The sequence below is a fragment of the Diadema antillarum genome, unplaced genomic scaffold (genome assembly GCF_040938485.1).
Source record: "Diadema antillarum isolate AM-2024a unplaced genomic scaffold, OU_Dant_1.0 scf00000018, whole genome shotgun sequence".
NCBI lineage: Eukaryota > Metazoa > Echinodermata > Echinoidea > Diadematoida > Diadematidae > Diadema > Diadema antillarum.
The window spans coordinates 938,351-965,334 of NW_027270907.1; the positions used below are offsets into that span (position 1 = coordinate 938,351).

The 26,984-nt window shown below is 37.3% G+C and overlaps 1 protein-coding gene across 1 annotated transcript in view; it reads right to left on the reverse strand.

The window, feature by feature from the left end:
- LOC139727837 (sushi, von Willebrand factor type A, EGF and pentraxin domain-containing protein 1-like) overlaps positions 1 to 26,984 on the reverse strand; it is a 61,057-nt gene that overhangs the window by 25,827 nt on the left and 8,246 nt on the right. Inside the window, exons 4-10 of the mRNA XM_071638813.1 lie at positions 26,331 to 26,492; positions 23,722 to 23,913; positions 23,083 to 23,283; positions 19,081 to 19,281; positions 17,452 to 17,694; positions 3,719 to 3,958; positions 2,218 to 2,421 (exon numbers count right to left, since the gene is read on the reverse strand). Of these exons, the coding sequence (XP_071494914.1) occupies positions 2,218 to 2,421; positions 3,719 to 3,958; positions 17,452 to 17,694; positions 19,081 to 19,281; positions 23,083 to 23,283; positions 23,722 to 23,913; positions 26,331 to 26,492 (1,443 nt within the window). The remainder of the gene's footprint in view (positions 1 to 2,217; positions 2,422 to 3,718; positions 3,959 to 17,451; positions 17,695 to 19,080; positions 19,282 to 23,082; positions 23,284 to 23,721; positions 23,914 to 26,330; positions 26,493 to 26,984) is intronic.

Here is a 26,984-nt window from a genome sequence, read left to right on the forward strand (position 1 = left end):
TCTTTACATCTTGCTGTGTGAAATTACTTGTTATGAAAAACTTTAAATCAAATACTGGTTTAATAATTGAGTCAAGAGGAGTATTACAATGAGTTATTGTTGGTATGACAACATACCTTGTTTGTCTTAACATTTTGTGTCTACAGTTTATACATCACTTAGATAACACCCTAGGGATTTCTATTCATGATGGTTATAAGTGTGTGTGTGTGTATGTGTGTGTGTGAAAATTCTGTTACCTATCTTGTGTTTTCATATAGACGTGAAGTGTTTGTGCATGTGTAAAGCAATGCTTTTTCTATTGTCAGTCCATTGGGATGACATTTTTTTTTTTCATTAGAGCTAATTTAAGTGACAATTTGAATTTAACTTTCGAACAGGGAGGTTTAAATTTGAGACGCAGACTTTTAAGACGACGATTGCGTAGGCCGTTTTTCTCTCTCCCTGCGTCGTGTTGAGCAGAATTTGTAGGCGCAGCCATTACAAAGTAAAATGGCGCCCCAATATGATCATTGGTGCCAGTAGCTCTCTGCGTCGTGGATTTTAGCGGACGCATAAATAGTACAGAAACGTCGTGAAAACTCAGACGACGCAAGATCGATTTTGATAAGCGATCTTGTGCATGTGCAGAACAGTTTTTCTTTTTTGTATTCCTGTGAACATCCGCATCGCAAGTCTAAAGCTCCCTGTTATCAAATGAAGAAGGTCAATGACTGTGTTTTTACCTGGCCCAAGGCAAATGCAACCCATTACTTGCATTGTTAGGCACGACAGTTGTGGATCCGAAGAATTATGATAACTGTGTCAAGGTGTCAATACAAAATTGCATTGAACTGTACGGTCGACATCTCATTCTCTGTAAAGTGCAAGGGTCCTTTTATGGTTAAAAATCATATAATCAGATAAAAAGTCTGGTAGTGATCCAACTAAAACTCTTACGTGGTACACCCTCAAGATTCAAAATATTGAATTATTTTTCATATTTTGTTTTGTTAGACTGTTCTAGAAATAGCTGTCCGAAGTACCTCCTCAATCCCCTCTTCCGTTTCTCTTGTACAGCGTGTATAAGACTTTAGGCATTCTCTCTCTTTCTTTCTCTTCTTTCTTCCTTTAATTTTGTTTTTGTTCCATTCCTTTCAATCGTATCCCCCTCAGTTTAGTCAGATCATGTTGTTGTGTCTTTGTTGTTTGTTTCATTTTTTCTTAATTATTTTTGTGTTATGTACTTGTAATTACAGTAAGTATCTTTGAAGGAATTCTTGAGTGGTCCACAAATTACAAGCATTGCTTTTTAGTGGACCTCTCAGTTCTCTTTTTCCCCTCTAAACATAACTTTGTATTTCCAGTATGTATGCATATCTTTATTAGTTTGTTGACTATCGTTTATATTTCGTACTTTGTAATGTATATGTGACCGTGCACCTCAAAACGAACATAAAGTCGCACACACTGATTTTGCGTGAGGACTGAAAATAAGTGAAATGGGTCAACCTAGCCGAACTTGACTTTTTCATCTTTTCTGAAAGAGCGGGTCTTCTTTTACATTATGCTAAAATTTGGTATCATAAAACGGGTAGGAAAGTGTGTTTTCTTAGCAGTTTATCTCGAACATTTTTGGTAGAATAGTGTGATTAGGTATGTCTTTAGAATCCCTTTTTCATTTCTGAAAAACCTTGTCCACACTCTTCACTTTCAGCTCTAATAACTTTTGAAAGGATAGTGGCACTGCTTAGAAAAAAGTTAGCATCAATTATGGACAGAATGTGTTAATGAGGCATGCTTAATATCAGTTTAATTTGATAATCCCTTCATTGTTGTTACGCTGGTGGTTTACTTCCTGTTTTTTGTCGCACAGCCAGCACTTTTTGGTAAAGATTAAGCGCTTGAATAGACACTGCACTTCAGAGCCTCTTTTCTCAGTTCACACTTTTCCTGAGTTTGTGCTTTCTTTCCAATATTTAGATTGGTTAGGAGAGTCCATTTGATTTGAGTTATACATCATTTTAAAGCTTAAAGTCTGATCTTTCAGAATATGGTCTTAACTAAAAATTCATGTCTGGCGACTTTTTGTTTGTTTTGAGGTGCAGGGTCACATATATGTTTAGGATAGAATTCTTGATTTACTTTGTGTTATGTTTTATTGAAAGAAAAATGAGAATGAAAAAATAAAAGAATTGAATTGAATTGAATTAAATTAAATTGAATTGAATATCTTACGTGAACAGTCTGGCCAGGGCATCTGAGCTGGTGTACCGGTTGATGCAGCCAGCCAGCTCCCCTGGCTACAGTTGTAATATCGTTCCGGTAACTCCACAAATCTGTACTTCCTGTTGCAGAACATCTTGCAAATTTGTCCTCCGAGTTGCTGGGTGCAGGCTACTGCCCCGTTGAGAGGTGGCGGAAAGTGCTGGCATGAATACTCTAGGGTTGCAAAGAACAAGAGCCTGGGCGATGGATCTCAAAGTCCAACACAAACGACTAGTATACAAATAATGAATGTTTATGAGTGCAATGAACAGAATATTTCATGAGGTGAAAGATGAAATGATCCATTCGCGCCTCGTTGAATGGATCAAACATTTCATCTTTCACCGAATAAAATATTCTGTCCACTGCACGAGTGAAATATATATATATATTATTTGTTTTATATAACGCCTAAAGTAGATCCTTGTCATTTTCTTTTGATGTTTTATTAATTTAGAAACAAGAGAGAATCTGAGATTGCGAGAGTTCTCACTGAGCGCTTGACGCTAGCGTGCTGTCATAGCGCTTGACGCTAGCGTGCTGTCATATATTTACGTTTTACACGCGTCGTGTGCCGGGCTCTCAGCGAGCGTGCAATGGAGCAAATCGTATGGATCAAAAATTGCAAGGTAAATGGAGCCACAATGGCACGTCATAGTGATATAGGCCGAATGATCAATGTCAAACAACCAATCAAATGACAAGGATCTCTTCAGGCGTTATATGAAATTTAATGATAAGTAGGCATGGGTAGGCGTATTACTTATGATCAAGTACACATACAGCTTTTGTGTGTATGTGTATGTGTATGTGTGTGTGTGTGTGTGTCATTTCAGAGTAGAGAAGAATCCTCTAATAACTACGGATGAATTCGACTTCAGAGCACTGTTTAATGACCCGGCGGCCATAATGGGGGAGGGGGATTGCAAAGAAGAAAAAAAAAACACTTTCAATGGATTATGCAATTAGCCAAGTGCGTTGCTTTGTCAGTGCTTAAAACATAATACATATATATAATATTTTTTTGGTTAGGCATACTTAAAGCCCCCCCCCCCGTTAGAAATTTGTGAATTGGACTATAGTATATCAAAATGTAAATTATCATTATATACTGTGGAGTGACTGTGATCCGATTTCTAGAAGATATTATTTGTTGCTATCGCTTGCAAACAGCAGTCTTGTCGTCAACTTTTATATCTTCAGTACTATTTTTTTGCTTTTCTACGGAACTGGAATCTTATGCAGCCTGAACCTAACTTATTTCTGCTAAATATGAATATAATATCTGATTATATCCAACTTACAGGTTAGCATGGGCAGAAAAGATTATGGTTAGATTTCAGAATGCCGGCAATTGTATCATAATGGTAATGATAATGATAATAAAAGTCATATGGTATGGATTCATACAAATGTAAAGACATTACATTTGGTCAAAAGGTTGATAAGAACTGCAATAAATTTCATTTACCAGTGACGCTCACGGTAAACTCGCACGTCTCCTTGTTTTGGGACGGATCAGTGGCCGTGTATATGATCTCATGCTCGCCTATCGGAAACGCTGAGCCGGAAGCGTTCTCAGGAGGGGTGATGGTCACATTACCGGAATTGTCTTCAAACACTGGGTCATTCCAAGTGACGTTGACAGTGGGCAACGCAGTCTGCTCGTTGATGTCATCTGAACAGTTCTGGACTCTGGGGTTTTCTTGATCTGTGTTAACATGGTTACGGGAAAGATTACGAAGTTATCCCACGACTTTAGATGAATATAAAACAACGGGACAACCACGACAACGCCGTTGGCTGTACATGAAATAGCAATTGATACGACATCTAAAAACATTCTTGCTACCCAATTGGTCAACTGCTCATCACGTGATTTTCGCTGAAATGTGCTATTACATGATTACGTTTTCGTCTTCCTCTTGTTGGATAGAGCATCAAATCCAGTACACCTCGTGTTAAATTTTTAATGATCGTAGCCATTTGCTACATTGTATTATGTAAAGATAATTCCACGACTGTTTTCAACATAGCGTCATTCCGAGAACCTTTGACGTGTTGCGCGAAGGAAATATTTCAGTCAACCTGAAATTCGGCCTAGATTACAAACGTTGTAGGCTGCATTAACAAATTATAATTCTGGTTCACATAAATCATAACCCAATCAGAGCAGAATGGTTTTGTAAACCTGTATCTCTACTGATATAATTGTTGATCATTAGATTTTACTTCCCTATTAAAATTCATGAGATTCTTCCGTCGAGATGTTTTCATTGCAACTTATTGACAAATTGCCCTACATCGACGGAAATAAGCACTGAATTGATCAGTGCTTGTCTGTTTGTTTGTTTATTTATTCACCGTATAAAATCACAAAAATAACAATGATACAATACAACTGGGATATATAAATGAAGGAAAACGGATGGATTGCCCTGCTCAGCTCGGCCTTCATGGCCGTGCTGGTCTTCCGAGGGGTCCAACGTCACATGATAAATTACAATAGTCGAAACTCCATACAATAAAACTAATTATACAAACACTTACTTACACATAATAATATGATGCGAACAAAAAAAAAATGATACATCAGTGTACAAAATCAACTAAGACAACATTACAAAAAAACTTGTGAAAATGATACCCCCCCCCCATACCGACTACCAATGTGCCCTCCCCCACCCGCAGCCCTCCCCATATAACATCATCGTTTACATAATACAGAGATACGTGATCATTATCATAAAATCCAGTGTAATACAGTATACATAATTATTTATAGCTTTCTGAAAGGAATTACATGAGGATGAAGATATTATATCCAAGGGAACAGTATTGTACATTGATGCCCCACGGTACGCGAACATGCGTCTGCAATATTCTGTTTTAGGCTTTGACAGCGTCAATCTTCCATAAGATCGTAAAGAATATTGATGAGATACAAAATTAAACCGGTCCAATAAATAAGGAGCGCTGAAATCATAAAGAGTTTTAAATACCATTAACAAGATATGCTTTAAACGGCGTGTTTTTAAAGATTCCCAATTTAATGTCTGATGAATAACGTGATTCGAAATATGCATATACGGACTGACTCTCAGGATCATTCTCTCCGCTCTATTCTGTAATTTCTGTAATCGATCAGTATACTTCTTATGGGCAGAATCATAAAGTACATCTGCATAATCAAACAAAGGTTTAATTATAGAATTATAAATCATCATCATACTTTGTTCATTTAAATTGAAACGAAGACGACCCAAAAACCTTATCAAATTACCTATCTTCAAACACAATGTTTCTATATGAATATTCCATTTTAATTCTTGATCAATTATAACTCTGAGATATTCCACTGTTTGTTTGGACTGAATACGCTTACCATCTACCTGTACATTTATCATATTGCATCTTTTGAACATTGCGGGTGATCCTATCAACAAACATTCAGTTTTATCAACATTCAAACTCAACTTATTTAAACACATCCATCTATTGATGCTATTCAAAGCAATATTGATAGCCTGTTCAGTTTGATTAATACCAGAATGAGAAAAGTATAAAATAGTGTCATCTGCATAAAGATGAATACTGCACACTTCGATCTGTTTGACAATGTCATCGATATAGATTGTAAAGAGGAGAGGCCCCAAAATGGAACCTTGTGGTACTCCGTAACACACTTCCAGGGGATCTGACATTGCATTACAAAAGTATGTACGTATTTGTCGACCAGACAAGTAATTCTCAAACCAGCGAAGGCTTTCATCGGAAACTCCAATAGAGTGCAGCTTCTTTATCATTGTGCAATGCTCCACGGTGTCAAACGCCTTTTTCATGTCAATGAAAACCGCCCCAAGTGAACTTGCCTCTATCAACGGCGTGTAACCAGTCATCCCTCACTTTTAACAGTCAAGTGGTAGTCGAATGCTTTTCTCTAAAGTCAGACTGGCTTGGTAAAAGTAAACCATTCAATTTCATAAAACGGGATAGTTGCTTATGGACGATTTTTTTTTTCAATGATTTTTGAAACAAAACAAAGAATAGAAATGGGACGGTCGTTTTCCGGGAGACGCTTGTTACCAGATTTGAATAGTAGTATAATCTTTGCCTGTTTCCATCGTAACGGAATAATGCCTTCGGACAATTACCTGTTTTTCAGATGAGTAAGGGAGTACACTATAACAGAAGCAGCCATTTTTAACATATACATAGAAATACCATCAAGTCCTGATGATTTCTTATTTTTCATACCACGAATTACTTTAAACACTAAAAAAATGTCTTCTTCATGAGTGACAAGTTGCAATGAGAACGAATCAACCGGTTCATGCACGTTGTCAGATTCTTGTATTAAAGTGTCATGAACATTCGGGATGTTTGCAGCCAAATCTCTACCAACATTGGCGAAAAATGTATTAAATTCATTGGATTTATCTTGATCTCTACTACCTGTAACTGATTCACACACGCCAGAAACATCTTTAGGCAACACTGTTTTTATAATATTCCACATCTCACCAGATGTGTTAGCTGCCGAGAATTTTTCAGCAAAAAAAGATCTCTTTCGTTTTCTTATTGCTTTTTAGTAGTAGCCATGATAAAAAATTATGGGCGTACATACTCGAGCAGGATTCGAACCTACGACCTCTGATCACCGGTCAATCAGTTGCAATGAAAACATCTCGACGGAAGAATTTCATGAATTTGAATAATGAAGCAGTACCCGCTGCATGCTAAAAGGATTGGAACCAACACTGTAGGTCGTAGGTTCGAATCCTGCTCGAGTATGTACGCCCATGATTTTTTTTTTATTTTTTATCATGGCTACTACTAAAAAAACACCGATCAATTCAGTGCTTATTTACGTCGATGTAGGGCAATTTGTCAATCAGTTGCAATAGATTTTACTTGTTCCTAGCTTAGACGAACTATTGAAAGTCTTTAGAACAACTGAAATCGAAATGAATAAAAGTAATTCGTAACTACTGGGTTTCACCGATAACGGCGGCTTTCTCTGCAGACTTTTTTTTCTGGCAGCTCTATTGTTCGATATCTGTCAGTCATTCCTGGCAGAAAACAATTCTAAAAAAAGGAAGATTTTGACAAGCACAATTAATATAGGTGATACGCTGATAGCATATCACCTAATGAATATCTTTGAAAACAATTCGTTGGGATAGCTCGTAGGAATGGCCATTTGGTTTACCGTTACGTGGAAATGTTTTGCTTCTTACATGTCGAGCGCCAGGCAGCTGCTTGACTCCTCTCCTCTTCTATACCTTTATCTGCTGCTTTAGGCCAACTTCTTCAGTTAATCTTGTTACCAAATTATGTGATATACTACACTGACCTTCCTGGACAAATTTCATTGGAAATTGTGACCTGGTTGTGCCACATTTTGTGAAACTGATTTTTTTTTTATAGATATTTTTTTTTCTGCAAATCAATAAATCAATCAACAATTCAATATACATAAGGCACATAATCATGAGCATGTGGGAAATATACAAAGTAAATTCAAAACAGAGTCGTTTGACTTGCATAAACAAAGACATGAAAGGAAAATAATGATATAATATACCGTATGCAAATCTATGCAGCGGGGATTACAACAATTACAATTATGGAGCGATTGTGCAGAGGGCCGCCATTGCAAGCATAGCTTGAAAAGATGGCCGGCCCGAGGAAAGGTAGGGACGTATGCTAGATTCGTAACAATACGATACAAAACAAAACAAATTCTGCTGCGAAGATAGCAGGGGAAAAATAAACTCTGATGTGTGATGGTGGTGAATGTGCGTGCAAGTGCTAAAAAGTGCACAAGGGCAGATACGCTGGAATATAGAATAACAGAATTGGTTTGTTGGAAGAGGGAACAAAATACGATATTGCTATTGGGAGACCAACATTAATCATATAAATTATTAGTTTTTAATTCGTATTGAAATTATACTGTAATAAAATGTGCTTCTTTAGGTTTGCTTTGAATGAAAACAAGGAAGCACACTGTTTCAACTCCTCAGGAAGAGTGTTCCATGTATCCGGACCGTGATGTCTGATTGACTTTTGAGCGAGTAGAAGCTTTGGATTACTTATTTAATGAAAATCATGGGAACGACGGGCTGGGTATGAGTGAATATGGTCATTGGTTACTAAGGCATTATGAAAACATGGTAATAAATTTCGAGTGTGTTTATACCTAAATATGGCAGTTAGGTATAAATGTATATCATGGGCCTTTAGAGTTTTTAGGCGATAAAATATGGGATCAGTGTGAGCCAAGAAGTTTGAGTGTGTGCTGATACGAAGAGCCTTTTTCTGAAGAATAAAAATTGTGTTCAATTTAGTTTTGCTACAATTGCCCCATACAATATTGCAATACATTACATATGGTAAAAATAAAATATTATATAACATCATTAAAGTTTGATCACTAATCAAATACTTTATTCTCCTTAAAACACCAGTTGCTTTAGATATTGCTGTAGTAATATTCTGAACATGAGTATTCCAAGTTAGATTGCTATCTAGGGTCACTCCTAGAAACTTGGTTGAGTGTTTCTCAGCAATGCTAATATCATCAATAAAAATACTTTTGGGAAGGGTGGGTTGAGATTGTAGAGTATGAAAGTGTATAAAGCATGTCTTATCAATATTCAATGAAAGCTTGTTAAATTTAAACCATTTCGAGATGTTACTTAATTCCATATTAAGTGTATCAACCAGTGTTGCAATGTCCTTGTAGGAGTAAAAAACGTCAGTGTCGTCTGCAAATGAGATGAAGTTCAAACAAGGGGAGGAATTGATAATGTCATTAATGTAAACCAAAAAAAGCAGGGGCCTGAGTATAGATCCCTGAGGGACACCACATGGCACGTTAGAATATAATGAGTGACTGGATTTAAATGCAACATATTGTTTGCGATGATTTAGATAACTTCTGAACCATGACAAAGTAATCCCTCTCACGCCATAATTATGTAATTTTTCAAGTAAAATGTCATGATCAATAGTGTCAAATGCCTTACTAAGATCCATAAAAACTCCAATTATGTGTTCCTTTTTAGCAAGCGCATCAATTGTATTGTCGACAGATTTGATTATAGCATAATCGGTAGAAAATCCTTTCCTAAAACCAAACTGATTTGCATTTAATATGTCATTTTCAATCATAAACGATTAAAGACGCTTATAAACTATTTTTCCTTGAATTTTTGATAATACAGGTAACAATGAGATGGGTCTATAATTTTTCGCCATTGATGGATTTTCTCTTTTATAGATAGGAATAACTTTTGCTATTTTAAAAGAATCTGGACACTTGCCGTTAAGTAGAGATAAATTAAATATATGGGTGAGAGGGGCTGCTAGGGAGTACATTATTTTTTTCAACAAATTCACCGTTAAATTATCAGGCCCACAGGATTTACTGCATTTCAGAGAGCGAACAGTATCAATAATTTCAGATTCATTAATTGGAGTAAAAAACAAAGAATTTTGATTACTCTCAGGTATTCATTCACTCTCATATTCACTCTCATTTATTCAAATAGATGCTGCCAATGAAGGACCAACATTAAAAAAAAAAATCATAAAAAGTATTTGCAATTTCATCAGGATTAGTAATAACATTATCATTATGAGTAATGCTATCAGGACATTCGGGAGGTTTCATTTTGATTATTTCATTAACAGTCCGCCAAAGAGCACTTTAATCGACCTTATCAAAAAATTCGAGTTTATTAGAAATATATGATTTACGTGAAACTCGAATTAGAGTAGTTAGTTTGTTTCTATATTTATACCTTTTAATATTTTCAGGAGTGGGTTTTCTCAGAGATATTTTGTAAAGACGATTTCGAGTAAGAATGTAATATATAATATATCTTGAGTAATCCAGGGCTGTCGAGCTCTTTTCCTTCCCTTTGTTTTGGTAGTTAAAGGAATATGTTTATCATATTAATCTAATAATTTTTGTAAAAAAAATTCATAAGAAGAATTAACATCCTGGAGTTCGAAGACGTCATTCCATTGTTCTTCGAATAAATCTTGATTCAATGAATCAATATTTTGTGGTGTTTCATTTCTATGCATTTTCAAGTATTGTTTTGGTTGACGGCGTATTGGGGTCGTTACAGATTTGTCGTTAATCATAAAAATCGGTAGGTGATCAGATATATCTAAATAAAGAATGCCGTTCGTGCAGATTTCAGTAATAACATTAGACAGTATATTATCTATTAATGTTTTACGATGGGTGGTGTTGTTTATTCTGGTGAGTTTATTAATGTGGGGATGCAGTGAGTTGGAAAGTAATATGTCATGGAAATGGGTGGGTTGTAATAGATCTATATTGTAATCTCCCATCAAAAAAAAAAAAATATTTTCTCTCTCCAAGAATTTCATTTGCACATTGATCGAAGTTGTCAAAAAAAAATTGAATATCATTTTGTGGAGGACGGTAAATGGTACCTACTATAATATTTTTCTCATTATCATTTAAGATTTCAATAAATAAACTTTCCGCTCCCTGAATATACAAATCAGTTCGAATTTTTAATTCAATTTGATTATTGACGTACATGGCAACCCCACCTCCTTTGCCATGCTTTCTGTCATTACGAATAAAATTGTAATTTTCAATGCCAAATAGATCCGGGGAATTGGTGTGCAACCATGTTTCGGTAACTCCTATAACAGAAAATGCGAAATCATTGAGGGAGCTTAAAAGTACTTCAAACATTTCAAAATTTCTGTTTAAACTCCTTAAATTGAGATGGAGTGAACTAAAATTAGCACAAGTCTGGTTTGCCTTGTTGACAAAAAAGTGACTGTTGAATTCATTTATAGTGAAGTACTGACTTGTGTGGTTGACTAGCTGTTGGTCATCTATTCCAAAATCAAAATCCATTTAAAATGAGTGACATTACGTGATCGCAGCATATCATGGTGCAACGGGAAGTGCAGTGCACATCGTTTACACGGGGTGTATACGATGAGGTGCATCGGTGCGTGTTGTGCTGTAACAATAGAGGAGTGATTGAAACGAAATTATTGACATGATCCGCAGGACTACAGAGCGTAGACACATAAAAACACAAATTCAAATAATATGCTATACTTTAGGGGTGACCTAACAAATACTGTAGATTACACATGTATAATGAAAAATAAACAGTTTCATTATATCAATACAATCTCCTTTCTGAAAGGAAAGTGACATTCTAACAATTATTGTTGTTTGACATTAGTGAGTCGGGATGGAATGCGGGTGGAAGAAAGAGGAAGAAATAATGGCAGACTCCAGAAATGGGGGGGGGGGGTGAACACAAGATAGCTGGTTTCGATATAACCGTGTATAATGCGAGTAGAGAAGAAAGGGAGGATATGAAGGCAGATACCGGAGGGAAGATGAGAATTTGAAAGAGGGTAGAATACGGGTACATAAGACATAAGCTGTGGAGACAAAGAAGACAAGAACTGGATAGAACTGGTTGTGATACAACTGATTGATAGCTGCTGTTGTCACTGAAAACGGGGGGGGGGGGGGGAGGTACGGCATTTAAATTTGAAGCCCTTAACAACTAATTTAACTAACAATCATTCATAACAAAAGCAGTGACAAGGTAATCACACAATGACGTAACAGCGTAGGACGATAAAGATATTCTTGCTAACAAGCAATCAAACTGATAATACTTTGACTTCAATTACACTGTTGGTTTCTGTATCAACAGAAACGTAACAATTTGTTGGATACGAATAGTGAATGAAGAGAGTGCAACAATATTATTCATGTTTTTGTGACAGTAAAAACCAGAGTAAGTCGAGGTCGACAAGTCACAAAAATGTCTTTCATGCATATACTTGTCAAGTTAATTCAGCGACGTTGTCAAGAGTGAAAGGTAGTGGGGTGTGTGTATGTACCTCGATTAAATTATCTTTTGGTACTACTGAAACACGGGATATCATAACTTGAATTGTTCATCCACTGTACTGAAATGGAACACAAGTGGATTTTTGATCATTTGAATTTTGATATATATAGCTTAATTTGTTCATTTACTGTACTGGAATTGAACACATTTTGAATCTTTATCATCACATTATGTGATGACGCTATAACAGAAGAATTGGAAAAAAATACATTGGAGGAGAATGTGGTGACCACACTTTCCTCATAATCACTCAATTAATCTGTAATACGTCAACACTGGGGAAAAATCTTTGCATGTACATGCCTTGTATGCTATATTCGTTGGGATGCATGTGACAAAAGAAAACAATCGTGACAATGAAACTTAGACTCTTTCCTGCTACTCAAATGTACTTTTAACTACTAGTATAACATAAAAGTCAAGGTAGCGTATAACGAGCTACAACTTAGGTGGGGTTGTTTAGTGAGGTGGAGCAAGCAAAATATACTGCCAACGGAAAATGGCGCGTGAACAGTTGGGTTCAACCGACTGAATTGCAAAAGGAATGGGTGTTTCGTTGGAGTGTAATGCCTATGTTAGATCTATATTGTTGGTGCGCGAAGTGCTAATTCTGCCTTCATCTTGCAGACAATGGTTGAATAATAGAAAAAGTCCGGAACGAGGTAAAAACACCTCTCCAGAAAGTTTGTCTTTGAAATAGATCCTTCCAAAGATCAGGTCGTGCGTCGACCTCGAGTTTATTGTTCACCGTTGGAACAACAGTATGTAGCAAGGTGTAAAATATATGAATAAAATAGCACACACATTACATAATCTTACAATATATGATGCTTGTCTCCGGAAATAACAATACAGGAAGTGGACTCAGTTTGATAATTCTACTTTTTTGAATTAGCCATCTGTTTTAAAACCAAGCTTGTTCCTAGCAGTAACAATTCCATGGTATGAAATAGATACGCGCGAAAAATGCATTGATCAGACATTTTGACTTTCAAAGCAGACATTTGGTTTTCATGTATATTGCCATATAACTCAAAATATACGGAGAGCATCAATATAAACATGGATGTACATGTAGAAGGGAATACGTTCATCACTGCACCACATCAAATGTTGCTTCACGATTTAAAAAAAAATAAATACTTAATTATGTATCAATTTATCGTGTTAGAGTAGCCATCTGTTTAAATCCGAGTGCAGTCATAATGCAATAAAGGAAAATGAAAACACACTATGAATTTTTGAGGTAGACATTTTGCTTTTAGAAAGGAAGACTTAAGTATCATAACTGATGCCTCAAAATGCAAAGGACATCGGTATAAACAGTTTATCAATGTGTCGTATGAAATGGTCACCTTATTTAATAATTTTCACTGTATGAAAACTTTATGCAATACCAGTTGGTTTTTAGTTCTTAGTCAAGAGACTGGTGCGGTCAGAATTAATTCAGTTATGGATCATGAAAAGTTGGCAATGCCACTAAGGTTCCTTCCTGCCATTCAAACGTACCTTTAACAATAACATAAAAGTCAAGGTAGCATGGCGAGTTACAACTTGGGCATGTTGGGTGAGATTGTTTAGTGGAGCGGAGCAAGCGAGATTACTGCCAATGAAAAATGGCGCGAATGGTGGGCTCAACCGATTGTATTGCAAAAGGATGGGTGTTTCGTTGGAATGTAAATGCCTATGTTGGGTCTATACTGTTGGTGCGCGAAGTGCTAATTCTGCATTCATCTTGCTGACAATGGTTGAATGATAAAAAGAAGCTGAGACACTAAAGCTCGGAACGAGGTAAAAACACCTCTCCAGAAAGTTTGTCTTTAAATTAGATCCTTCCAAAGATCAGGTCGTGCGTCGACCTCGAGTTCATTGTTTATCGTTGTACCAACAGATGTAGCAAGGTGAAAAATTCATGAACAAAATTGCACGCACATTACATAATCTTACAATATATATGAGGTTTGTCTCCGAAAATGACATTGCAGTGAGTGGACTTAGTTTGCTCTTTTGAAATAGTCATTTGTTTTAACCTGGAAGCTTGTTTGTGGCAGTAATAATGCGATGGCAAGAAATGGATACACGCGCCAAATGCATTAGTCAGACATTTCGAGTTTAAAAGCAGACAATTTGATTTCATGTGTATTGCTATAGCTCCAAAATATACAAAGAGCATAAATATAAACATGGATGTACGTGCAAAAAGAAAAAACGTTCGTCACTGCACCGCATCAAATGTTGCTTCAAGAAAAAAATATATATATACCTATATCATTATGTATCAGTTTATCATGTTAACGTAGCCATCTATTTAAATCCGAGTGCAAAAAATGCAGTAAAGAAAATGAATACACACTATAAATGTCTGAGGTAGACATTTTGATTTTAATGAGAAACACTATTTCAATATATGACTGATGCTTTAATTACACAATATACACAGGGCATCAGTATAAACCGTTTATCAATGTATCATATGAAATGGTTGCCTGTAATTTTCACTGTATGAAAACTTTATGCGATCCCAGTTGCTTTGAGTTCTTAGTCAAAAGACTGGTGCGGTCAAAAATAATTCAGTTATAGATCATGAAAAGTTGACAATGCCACTAAGGTTCATTTTTGCTACTCAAATGTACTTTTTACTATAACATAAAAGTCAACGTAGCGTATAGCGTGTTACAACTTGGGCATTGGGTGGGGTTGATTAGTGGGCAGCGAAGCAAGGAAGGTTACTGCCAATCTAAAATGGCGCGAATAGCGGGTTCAACCGTTTGAATTACAAAAGGAATGGGTGTTTCGTTGGAGTGTAAATGCCTATGTTAGGTCTATTAACTACTGGTGCACAAGGTGCTAATTCTGCATTCATCTTGCTGACAATGGTTGAATAGTAGAAAGAAGCTGACAGGCTGTGTTTATCAACTTCTTTTCTCGGCAGAAACAGGTTATCCAAACAGCTTTCAAGGAATTTTTACGAGTTGATAAACGCAAAGCTGTTTTGAAAGCCCTTTAGGAAAGCCTTTTACGAAAGGGTGCGTTTATCAACTCTCCTTTCTCGGCAGAAACAGGTTATCCAAACAGCTTTCAAGGAATTTTCACGAGTTGATAAACGCAAAGCTGTTTGAAAGCCCTTTAGGAAAGCCTTTTCGAAAGCCCGAAATTTGTTAAAGCCCTTTAGGTCGCCCTACTGCGGTTACGCAACCATGCGTTTCCAGTTTCTGAAAAGACGCGCGCCACGTAAAGTGCACACGAGTACGTGTACACAGGTGTATACATACAGCTGTGTGTAATGCACGCATATGCTTGGAACAAGGAGGTGTTTCTCTCACCAACAAGGTTTAGAAATAGAGTAACAACAGTCTCATTCCCTTCGATCCCATGTCTCATGCCGCCACTCAGAAATATTTGAAGTATGTGCTAAACTGGAGCTGCCTCACAGATAGGAAAACAATTGATTCATGTGGCATTGTATCATGACTCGTCACTCTCAAAGTAAGATATGTCTTTATGATGGTAATTGCTTTTCGCCGTCCCTTCTTAGAAAACAAGCAGCACATTAATAGTACAGGCAGTCAGGGCTTTGGAAAGGGCTCTCGAAAGGGCTATGGAAAGGGCTATCGAAAGGGCTATCGAAAGTTGATAAACGCAGCCGACGAAAACAAGCGGCACATTAATAGTACAGGGAGTGGACAGGGCTTCCGAAAGGGCTATGGAAAGGGCTTTCGAAAGGGCTATGGAAAGGGCTATCAAAAGGGCTATCGAAAGGGCTTTTGAAAGTCGTTTAAACTGGGGAAAGTTGATAAACACACCCTGAGACAGAGAAGCCCGGAACGAGGTAAAAACACCTCTCCAGAAAGTTTGTCTTTAAAATAGATCCTTCCAAAGATCGACCTTTCCAAAGATCATGCGTCGACCTCGAGTTCATTGTTCATCGTTGTACCAACAGATGTAGCAAGGTGTAAAATACATGAACAAAATAGCACACACATTACATAACCTTACAATATATGATGTTTGTCTCAAAAAAATGACATTGCAGTGAGTGGACTTAATTTGCTCTTTTGAAATAGCCATCTGTTTTAACCCAAGCTTGTACGTATAGCAGTAACAGTGCAATGGTAAGAAATGGATACACGCATTAAATGCGTTAGTCAGACATTTTGACTTTAAAACAGAGATTTTAATTTCATATGTAATGTTATTACACCGTGCACTCCAAAATATAGAAAGAGCATCGATATAAATATGAATGTACATGTAGAAAGAGAAACGTTCATCACTGCACCACATCAAATGTTGCTTCACAATTTGAAAAAAAAAATACTTCGTTTTATATGATTTCATATTAAAGTAGCCATCTATTTAAATCCGAGTGCAGTTATAATGCAAAAAAAAAATGAATACACACTATAAAATGTCTGAGGCAGGCATTTTTCATTTTTGCAAAAGACACTTTGATTCCATAACTGATGCTTTAGTGTCATAGCATACAAAGGACATCAGTATAAGCAGCTTATCACTGTATCATATGAAATTACGGCTTCAATTGATAATCTTCACTGTGTTAAAACCTTATTCGATACCATTTGGTTTTGAATTCTTAGTAAAAAAAGAATTGAAAAAAATTGAAAAAATATTTAAATATACAAAATTAAAAAAAATATATATACAATTTTAATCTTGGCCTTCTTGGGATTCTACTTGAAGTGGGAATCCATTCCCCACACACAAATCTTGCCTAGTCAGCCGTGCAAAGGGAGCCTATAGAGTCACCAACTTGACAATAGAAGTTGTGCCCTGAACAATGAATATCATGAGCTGGGTATTTTTCACTAATTCTGCTGTAGGTACGTGTCCTCGCAAGAACAAGAGCTATCTCATCGATATCATTTTATGTTATACTAAATACAAAATACCACTGATATTATAGAGAACTTCTTTATCCAGGGTAGGCCTCTTCAGTGTTGTCACTGCTCTAGAAGAGGACCCTATCATTATCTTTACCCTAATGTTGCCAGGTACCCGTTAAATACACTTAGGTCAAGCAAGAGGGACATGGTGGGTAAAAACAACTTGTCCAAGGACGTAAGCACTGGGCGGGAATCGAACTCGCGTCCTCCGATTGGGAGTCTGGAGCTTATTCACTATGCCACAACGCTCCCATGTGAGATTCTGTTACAATCTTTAAGCTGCAATGGATTACTTTATAATGCCTGAATAATAAAATTCTGATCGCACATACACACTTTGAGTGAGAACTCATCACCTGTAATCTCCACTGTGAAGTTGCACTGGGAGGTGAGCCCCGCTGTGTCAGTCGCAACGTACGTTACGACAGTGAGCCCGATATGGAAGTGGTGCGGCGGGTTGTGGCTTCCTACAAGATCCGGCCTTATGCCGCTATTGTCAGTCGGCACTGGTACCGTCCAGTTTACTTCTCGTGTCGGCATTAAATCATCGGTGGTGTCATTGATACTGCTAGGGCACCTCACTTCAGGAGGCAAGTTATCTATCGAGGGAAAAACAAAAATGACGGAATCACATTATGAACTTCGCAACTGGCTGAAAGACAAACGTTAAAAAAAATCCCTGTCATACCAACGTGGGTTGTATAGGGATGTGCAAAAAAAAATACGTTCCTAGGAATTGAAATACTCTCTGCCAGTCCCTGTGAATAAATACGATGACTGACATGGAGAGCAATGAGGGAACGAATACAAAATTCTGTCAACCCATCCATCCATCCATCCATCCATCCATCAATCAATCAATCAACCAATCAATCAATAAATCAATCAATTGACCGATCGATCGATCAATAAATAAATCAATCAGTCAGTCGATCCATCATTCCATTAATGTGATTTTGCTAGGAAAGTTTGGGGAAAATGTAGTACTTTCTTTGAATATGTTGATTTGCAACAGTTGAGCTGGGAAGAGATCTTTTTTGGTATAGAGCTACCAGATAAAGGAAAAGCTCAGTTAGTTAACCATGTTATAATTTTGGTGAAGAAATTGCTTTTTTTAGGAAGGAAAAATAAGACACCCCCAACGGAATCTTTCATTAAAAGGTCTATAGAGCAGGATAGGTTAGAAGAAGAAAAATTAGCAGTTATACGTAATACGTTGCCAATACATTTACAAAAGTGGGAAAACTGGAAAAAGAATTGAGAATTTGCTTTGCGTTTATTTAACAGAGTATGGTCTGCCGTACATCCACCAGGAAATGCCTTTTCCACGCACTCGTATTAAGTGTTATAATGTAAGTCAGGACACACAGGTTTCAGTTGCTTTTGAGGTTTTGTTGTGATGGGGGTTTTGGAAGGGGGAGGGGGGATGGGGTGGGGTAGTAAGAGGGAGAATGGACGGGGGTATTGAGTAGTGGGGGGGATGGCGAGGGGGTTGTTTTGTTTTGTTTTTTTAACAAAAAACTTCAATCAATGGATATTGATATTTTAGGTTGGATTGTATGAAAGCTGAAAAGAAATTATTTTTGGGGTAAGTGATTCAGTTAATATAATTTATTATGTAATGAAAGAAAAAAATTGTTAAGAGATTGAGGAATTAATAATGTAAAATTAGAAAAGAAGAGATGTTTATATATGGATTGTGTATATTGATTGTGAAAAAAATGTACCAGAGTGTATCAAAACATGCTAAATCAATGTTAAGTTTTGATATCAGTTTTGCATCCATTGATGAAAAGGACTATAAAATTGGTCCGGAGATTTCTGTATCAATTTATTTGTATATTATGTTTCCATTGATGAAGAATAAAATATTCTTTAAAACAAAAAAAAATTAATCAATTATCATGTTGGTTAATCAATCAAACGTTTATTCATCGATAAATCAATCAATCAATTGAATGATCAGTGGCTCTCGAAAGTCTAACCTTCACAGGACATCGGAGGAATGCTGGACCAAGTTCCATTTGCAAGACAAGTCGTGTTGATGAAAGCCTCTCCAGTGCAGTTCAGTGTGTAACCGGTCTGACAACCATAGGAACAATCTTGGTCGTACTTGGGAGAGCTCTGGCAGACCACTGGTCTAATCGTCATCGGAGATGTAACCGTGAGCCCTGGGCAGGATATCTCTGAGAGAAAGGGGGTGGGGATAGAAAATATTGAATAAGGCATGTATTGCCTGGTGGATATAGGGCGAAATCATGCGTGAAGGAAGGACTGGCTAAATCCTTGATATACAAGTCCAGGTAATGACGCAAGTACTGATTATTACCTGGATAGCAAGTTCCCTTAGAGAACTGAAAAAAGGTGGTTAGGCCCTTACCTACTCTGCTATGGTGTTTCACTCCTTGCATACTTATGTATTATTTTAACATCTTTATTTTTTTCTCAATTTTATTTTCACATTTTACATTGAAATGTATCATTTATTCTGCTGACAATCGAACTATATTATATATCAAATTTGTACGCCTGGCAAGAAAGATTATTTGTGAATAAATTACATTACTACTGGACACTAGACCTGGTGTACAGTGGCGTATCTAGGGGGGGGCAAGGGGGGCACGTGCCCCGGGCGCCACTCCTTGGGGGCGCAAAAAACGAAGAAAAAAAAACGAAAAAAAAAAAAACGAAGAAGAAGAAGGAGAAAGAAAAGAAGAAGAAGAAGAAGAAACAAATCGCCCGGAAAGGGGGGGGGGAGGAGAATGGTGGGGTGGGGGGGGGGCAGAAAAACAAATCAAACAAGATAAAAACAAAATATGATGATGACGCGGACAAAATTACAATGTTTATTGTGTTCACACAAGAATTCCATGTTCTGTCAGCTGAAATACAAAAATTTTCGGCTCGCTCGCTGCGTTCGCTCGCCAAAATTTATATAAATAAAGAAGGTAAGAACAAAACGTGATGATGACGCGGACAAAATGACAATGTCTATTGTGTTCACACATGTCATTTTATATTTAGCAGGCAAAATGTTTCACGGAGCAGCGGCTGCAATTTCTTTCCTTCTGAAGCGATCGTCAATTGTATCAAAAGAAGGCGCCAACGGTTTCGAACATACGGGGGGGGGGGGGGGCGCAAAAAAAAATCAAGCAAGATAACAACAAAACGTAATGATGACGCGGAAATATGCAAATTTCGGCTCACTCGCTCGTACAATTTAGAGTATTTTTTTCAAGTCCACAGTTTGTTGGTATAAATCGTTATCTATATAAGGCCGTCACTAAATCTTGATTAGGATTGTAAGATTAAATAAGCAAAAAATGGCAAGAATTCAATGTTTTGTAAGCAGAAATACAAAAATTTTCGGCTCGCTCGCTGCGCTCGCTCGCCAAGATTTATCAAAAAAAGAGAAGAAGATGAGAACAAAACGTGACGATGACGCGCACAAAATGACAATGTCCATTGTGTTCACACATGTCATTTTATATTAAGCAGGAAAAATGTTACACGGAGCAGCGGCTGCAATTTCATTCGTTCTGAAGCGATCGCCGATTGGATCAAGAGAGGACGCCAACGGTTTCGAACATGGGGGGGGGGGGCGCAAAAAAAAACCAATCAAAAAAGATAAGAACAAAACGTAATGATGACGCGGAAATATACAAATTTCGGCTCACTCGCTCGTACTAATTTAGAGTACTAGTATTATAAGTCCACAGTTTGTTGGTATAAATCGTTATCTATAAGGTCGTCACAATATCTTGATTAGAATGGTAAGATTTAATAAGCAAAAACTGACAAGAATTCCATGTTTTGTAAGCTGAAATACAAAAATTTTCGGCTTGCTCGCTGCACTCGCTCGCCAAAATTTATCCAAAAAAGAAAAAGAAAAAAGAGATATAAGAACAAAACGTGATGATGACGTGGAAATATACAAATTTCGGCTAACTCGCGCGTACTAATTTAGAGTACTTTTTAAATTCCTCATGCAGTTTGTTGGTATAAATCGTTATCTATAAGGCCGTCACTATATCTTGATTAGGATTGTAAGATTAAATAAGCAAAAGATGACAAGAATTCAATGTTTTGTAAGCTGAAATACAAAAAATTTTCGGCTCGCTCGCTGCGCTCGCTCGCCAAAATTTATCCAAAAAAGAAAAAGAAAAAAGAGATAAGAACAAAACGTGATGATGACGCGCACAAAATGACAATGTCTATTGTGTTCACACATGTCATTTTATATTAAGCAGGAAAAATGTTACACGGAGCAGCGGCTGCAATTTCATGCGTGTCTGAAGCGGTCGCCGATTGGATCAAGAGAGGACGCCAACGGTTTCGAACATGGGAGGGGGGGGGCGCAAAAAAAACAAATCAAAAAAGATAAGAACAAAACGTAATGATGACGCGGAAATATACAAATTTTGGCTCACTCGCTCGTACTAATTTAGAGTACTAGTTTTATAAGTCCACAGTTTGTTGGTATAAATCGTTATCTATAAGGTCGTCACTATATCTTGATTAGAATTGTAAGATTTAATAAGCAAAAACTGACAAGAATTTCATGTTTTGTAAGCAGAAATACAAAAATTTTCGGCTCGCTCGCTGCACTCGCTCGCCAAAATTTATCAAAATTCATTACATTTAGATCACCCTCAAAGAACAAAACGTGATGATGACGTGGAAATATACAAATTTCGGCTAACTCGCGCGTACTAATTTAGAGTACTTTTTAAATTCCTCATGAATGCAGTTTGTTGGTATAAATCGTTATCTATAAGGCCGTCACTATATCTTGATAGGAATTGTAAGATTTGATTAGCAAAAAATGACAAGAATTCATTGTTTTCTAAGCTGAAATAACAAAATTTTCGGCTCGCTCGCTGCGCTCGCTCGCCAAAATTTATCAAAATTCATTACATTTAAATCACCCTCAAAAGAACCCTTTTAAGTGCTTGAAAAAGCATATCATGTGGACTTTGTTTAAAGTCCCTACCGGGATGGGGTTGGGGTTGAACACTTTTTCAAAAAATTAGGGGCGCAATTTTCGCGCTTGCCCCGGGCGCCGTTTTCCCTAGATACGCCACTGCTGGTGTAGATTCGAAATCAAGTCCAGTGGTCATCGAACAATAGATACACAAAGCAGTATTATTAGCAATCTCCATCTTCAAAAGGGTTGTTTATATTCTATTACTAATCACTGCATCAGCCATGAACCCTAACATATAGAAAACAAGAAAGGACATGGCCTGAATGCACTGTGTAGACTTTTGGCTTCTAGAAAAAAAAAAAAAAACACAACTTGTTATTTCAATTCGTAGAGACAATCATTGCTAAAAAAAGAAGTCCATTCCCAAATTGCATTGATTTCACGAGAAAGAGAAAAAAAAATCCCTGCAGAGGAGTGCAAAAAATAATCAAAATCTGATAAGAAATAAGGAAATGATTGACATCCTGAAATTTCACAATTTTTCAAAAAGCACTTCTTGACCAATTGTTATGAATATTCAAATCAGCAAGTTGATGATGTCATGTTCTCACAGTTTCATATTCATTTCGTATACGGAAATGCCAAAAATCTCATATTTCTGCTGTATGAATTTAAACTTGCCTTAAAACCACCCAATATAAAAAAGGAACAAATGTTACCTCTGATATATTTTGGTATTGGAATATGTTTTTACCTGTATCAGCTAACAATCAGCTAAAAATATCTTTTTTTTCTGAATTTCATATATAACATACATAAAAACAAAATCATCATCATCAACTAGCTCATGTGAACATTCATGAGGACTGGTCAAGAAATGTTTTAAAAAAATGGAATTTCACAATGTCATATCTTCCTTATTTTTTATCCGAATTTGCGATTTTGGGAACATTCTGTAGGGAGTTTTGTTCTTTCTTTTGAAATTTAGTCACTTTTGGGGTGGATTTCCTCTGTAATACTACAACTCCTACTAACAGAGATCATAAATATCGCTTCTCACTTTGGCAAGCACCAAGCTGGCTGTCCCATTCGGCAGTGGTAGGAGGGACCATCTCCCGACAGGTTGTCGTATTGACTCCTGAAGCCTCCAGCTGGTACCCCTCGTCACATCTCAGGGTACACACTGTCCCGATGCTATTATCATTCGTGTCGCAGTCACTTTCACCGTCCTCCGGCTCGGGCAAGTCACTGCAAGCAACTTCTGCTCACGTTTTACCACATAAAAATAGTTGCCGAAGATAAAATGAACGAATTGAATAATAAAAGTCTGTTTTTACCTTTGATGCCACACTCATGGGAAACTTTGAATTACAAAAGGACGCACATTTGCTCGAAATGCTGGCAAAAGGAATTCCAACTTAATGGTGATTCTTCCGATTTGAAGTCGAAATTTAGAGTGTCGAGACAGTTTTTAAATTATTCTAAGGTGTGAGAATTTCTAACCTGAACACAAATGAATGAACACATGCCAACCGGGATCCTATCTGACCTCTATTTTATGATATTATACTACCTGGCGTTAGATTTAACAGTCTCATTTATTTATTTACAAAAACAAAATGTGGCATAATGACAAGTTAATTTCATCTTTAGTATGCCACAACTAATCGTAAAGAATCATCTTCAAAGGTGCACTCACTCTCACACGTAGGGGGCGTGGCCGACCAATCCCCAGTTTCCAGGCAACGGGAACTCGTGTCTGCACCCACGATCCGGTATCCCTGTTTGCACTGAAACGTACAGGTGCTGTCGAATGTGTTCTGGCAGTCGGCAGGTATCATCATTATGGACGTGTCGTTGATGGTAATATTGAACGCTGTGCACTCAACAGCTAAGTAGAAAACATTTTCATAAGAAAAAAATATTGTCTTACAAATCTCCCATCATACTATAAGCATAATTATCACAACATCTGACTAATTCACTCCTAAGTGTTGCTTACATGTGTGGTCATATGCTTATGATCTGCGACACACAAATGTGTGTGTGCAAGTGCAATATCTACGCGTAAATTACAAGACAAGAATAAAACTGGTTTATTTTAAAGCAGATTAACAAGTATTAAATGTTATCATGCTTTGATAATTTTTATTATAATAGGGTATCTCTTTCACTAAATATGACATTAGTCCTGATTTAGATGATGGAGGAGGCCTCAGGCAAAGTAGCAGTGTCATGAGTTTGCGTCTCAATGTTTTGGAGTAGAAGAGTCGCACCGTGATCAAGATGAATTTTAGAAGAACAATTAATCAAATCAAAAGTTTCTTTATTGATTTCTTTACTGAGTAAAGATATCAGCAAAGTCGGGCAAAGAAATAAAACGTATAAAACCTGAAAAGTTTCACATCTGTTAATAATATGACGCAAATGATACAAACTCACTATCTCACATTTTTTGTTCGAACAAAACCACGCCTCTATGAAATAATTCAACAAGTACAGTCTCTTCTCCTCATCCACACAAGTCATTACTGTGAATACAGTACATTACGGTGGAAACTTTTGAATACTTATGTGGAAGCTAACAGAAGACTAAAGGAGCATTGACTGTATCACATCATCGAATCTGTATACACTGCTGCAACCAGTGTCACTTCATAAACATGCAACAAAAAAAAAACAACTTGAAACTCTACCACTTTCAAGGTGGGTCTTCATCAGCTCGACCTTGAAGAATAGCCTACCATTTCTGATCCAAAGAATTAGCCCGATCAGATAATAGCCCGCTATTTTGCAATGAAGACCGAAATTCTGCATCCGGTGTCGATAAGATAATCACATAAGTTATCTTTTGTGTTATTTAGTCCCCATGATCAAGTAAATTTAAACATGGTATCGATTTGCAATTCAATCCCGTTGCTCACGGTTTAACCCTCTGTGTGCTCTAAGTGTCGATTGACAAGGAAAACTCCATGGCGTTGTGCTCACTGTTCAAAATCGCTGGCACAAGAAAGGGTTACTTAAAGGGACTGTACAGTACTGGTTGAGATGGGGATTCAGGTTTATAACATTCCTAAGTGAGATCACGAGAAACCTCTTATGAAATATGAAAGAGCATGTAATTTTAAGAAGGATTCAATGTTTATTTGCTGAAAATTGGTTTTCAAATGGCTGAGATACCCCAAAAAAGTGATAATAATAAAAGCGACAGGCCACGCCTTTTATTAGGATCTCTTTGTTTCACCTTGTTTTTGGATATCTCAGTCATTTCAAAACCGATTTTCATCAAATAAACTTTTGATACCCCTTAGAATTGCATGCTCTTTGACATCTCATAGAGTGGTTTCTGAATACATTTATCTCGCAAAACATTAAAAGCTAAATCCTCACCTCAACCAGAACTGTACACATCCTTTAAGGCTATGGTCACACATAAGCCCAGACCGGTCTCCGAACATTCTACGGCCTCTGCAATGATTGGCTGGCAGTTGGTTGTCACATGTTATGAAATACCCCCCCCCCCCTTTAAGGTAACAAAATGGTTGTCAGCGAATAGTTTTGGTCAGCTTGACGTTTTAGCTTCATCGAAAACTTTCTGCCTACGAAACCGTTGGGCAAAACGTTTTTTTTTTTTTAATCTTTAATTGGTCATTCAAAGATCTGCAACCGGTTGCCGACTGGTTGCTAACCTCGTTACGACTGGTCTGCAGTGATTTCTGGCTCTTGGCATGAAGAATTTTGATCGGCAACCAAATAAAGACTGATCGCTGACCTTTTACCAAGCGGTTGCCGAGCTGATTACATGTACAAATTATTTATACAGACAAATCTTTTTTTAGAGAGTCTGTGTCCACGTGCCTATAAATTTGTATTCCATTTATAGTAATGGTTGCCGAGCCTCAAACGAAAATTAGCAACTAATCGGCGGCCAGTTGCCAACCATTTATAAACCTTTCTGTTAGCTAGCAGTCGCCCATTCATTGTCAATTTGTTTTTGTTGGAAAACCGTTCACAAAGCGCTCTCCAACCGGTCGTCAAATCCTTTGCAAATGGTAGGCAACCGGTAAGCAGCCTGTCAGTAACCAGTTAAGCAACCAGTTGCGGATCAAAAATATTGGAGTGTGGTCCCCGATTGGTTGTCGATCGATAGTCGCCAGAAATGTTTGGTTGCTTGAGGTCGTCGACAAGTCTTCGCGAACATTGACCATGCCCTAACATGTTTAATCATGATGAAAAAGAGTTTCCAAATCTGAACCATCGATTTGTAGAATTATAGTTGCTATAATGAAAAAAAAAAAAAAAACTCACGATGACAGCTGCTTCCGTTCATACCGGTGTTCTCTACGTAACCCAGGTCACACTCGCAGTCCATGCTGTCCGTGCTGGCTGTGGAGACTGTTGAGGAGTGGGCTGGACACGGGGTACACGGATGGTTGCCATACGACGACTTATACGTACCCTGCTGACAAACTAAAGAGAGCGCCACCATTTGTTATCAATCTCACAAACCCAAGCGTGTCTGTGAGCTCTTTAAACAGTAGACCCGTTCTGTGACTCATTCACATCTTGTGCATGCTTTGTAGCGTGTGTTCACAAAATCTGAACTTAACAACCACAAAGCTTGCAGGAAGCTTGCCCTACCCAGCAACAACTAAATAAATTTCTGCCTACGAAATTTAGAGAGAGGGAGCAGGTGAATGACATGCTTCATTACGAAGCTAAATGAAAAGAAACATCCACAAATATAACATTTTACACACGGTCTTTTGAAGAGGGTCAGCAGAAGTAGAATAATAAGGACGACGGATGATGAGAAAAAGAACAAAATAATAAAGATCGTGATTGTAATCTTATCGAATATCTGTTTGATTTACATGTAGCTCACAATGCTTCCAAGCACCCAACTGTGTAGTGATTATGGTTACCCCGGACCTCACCTACGGTGACTTGTAGCAAGGCTGC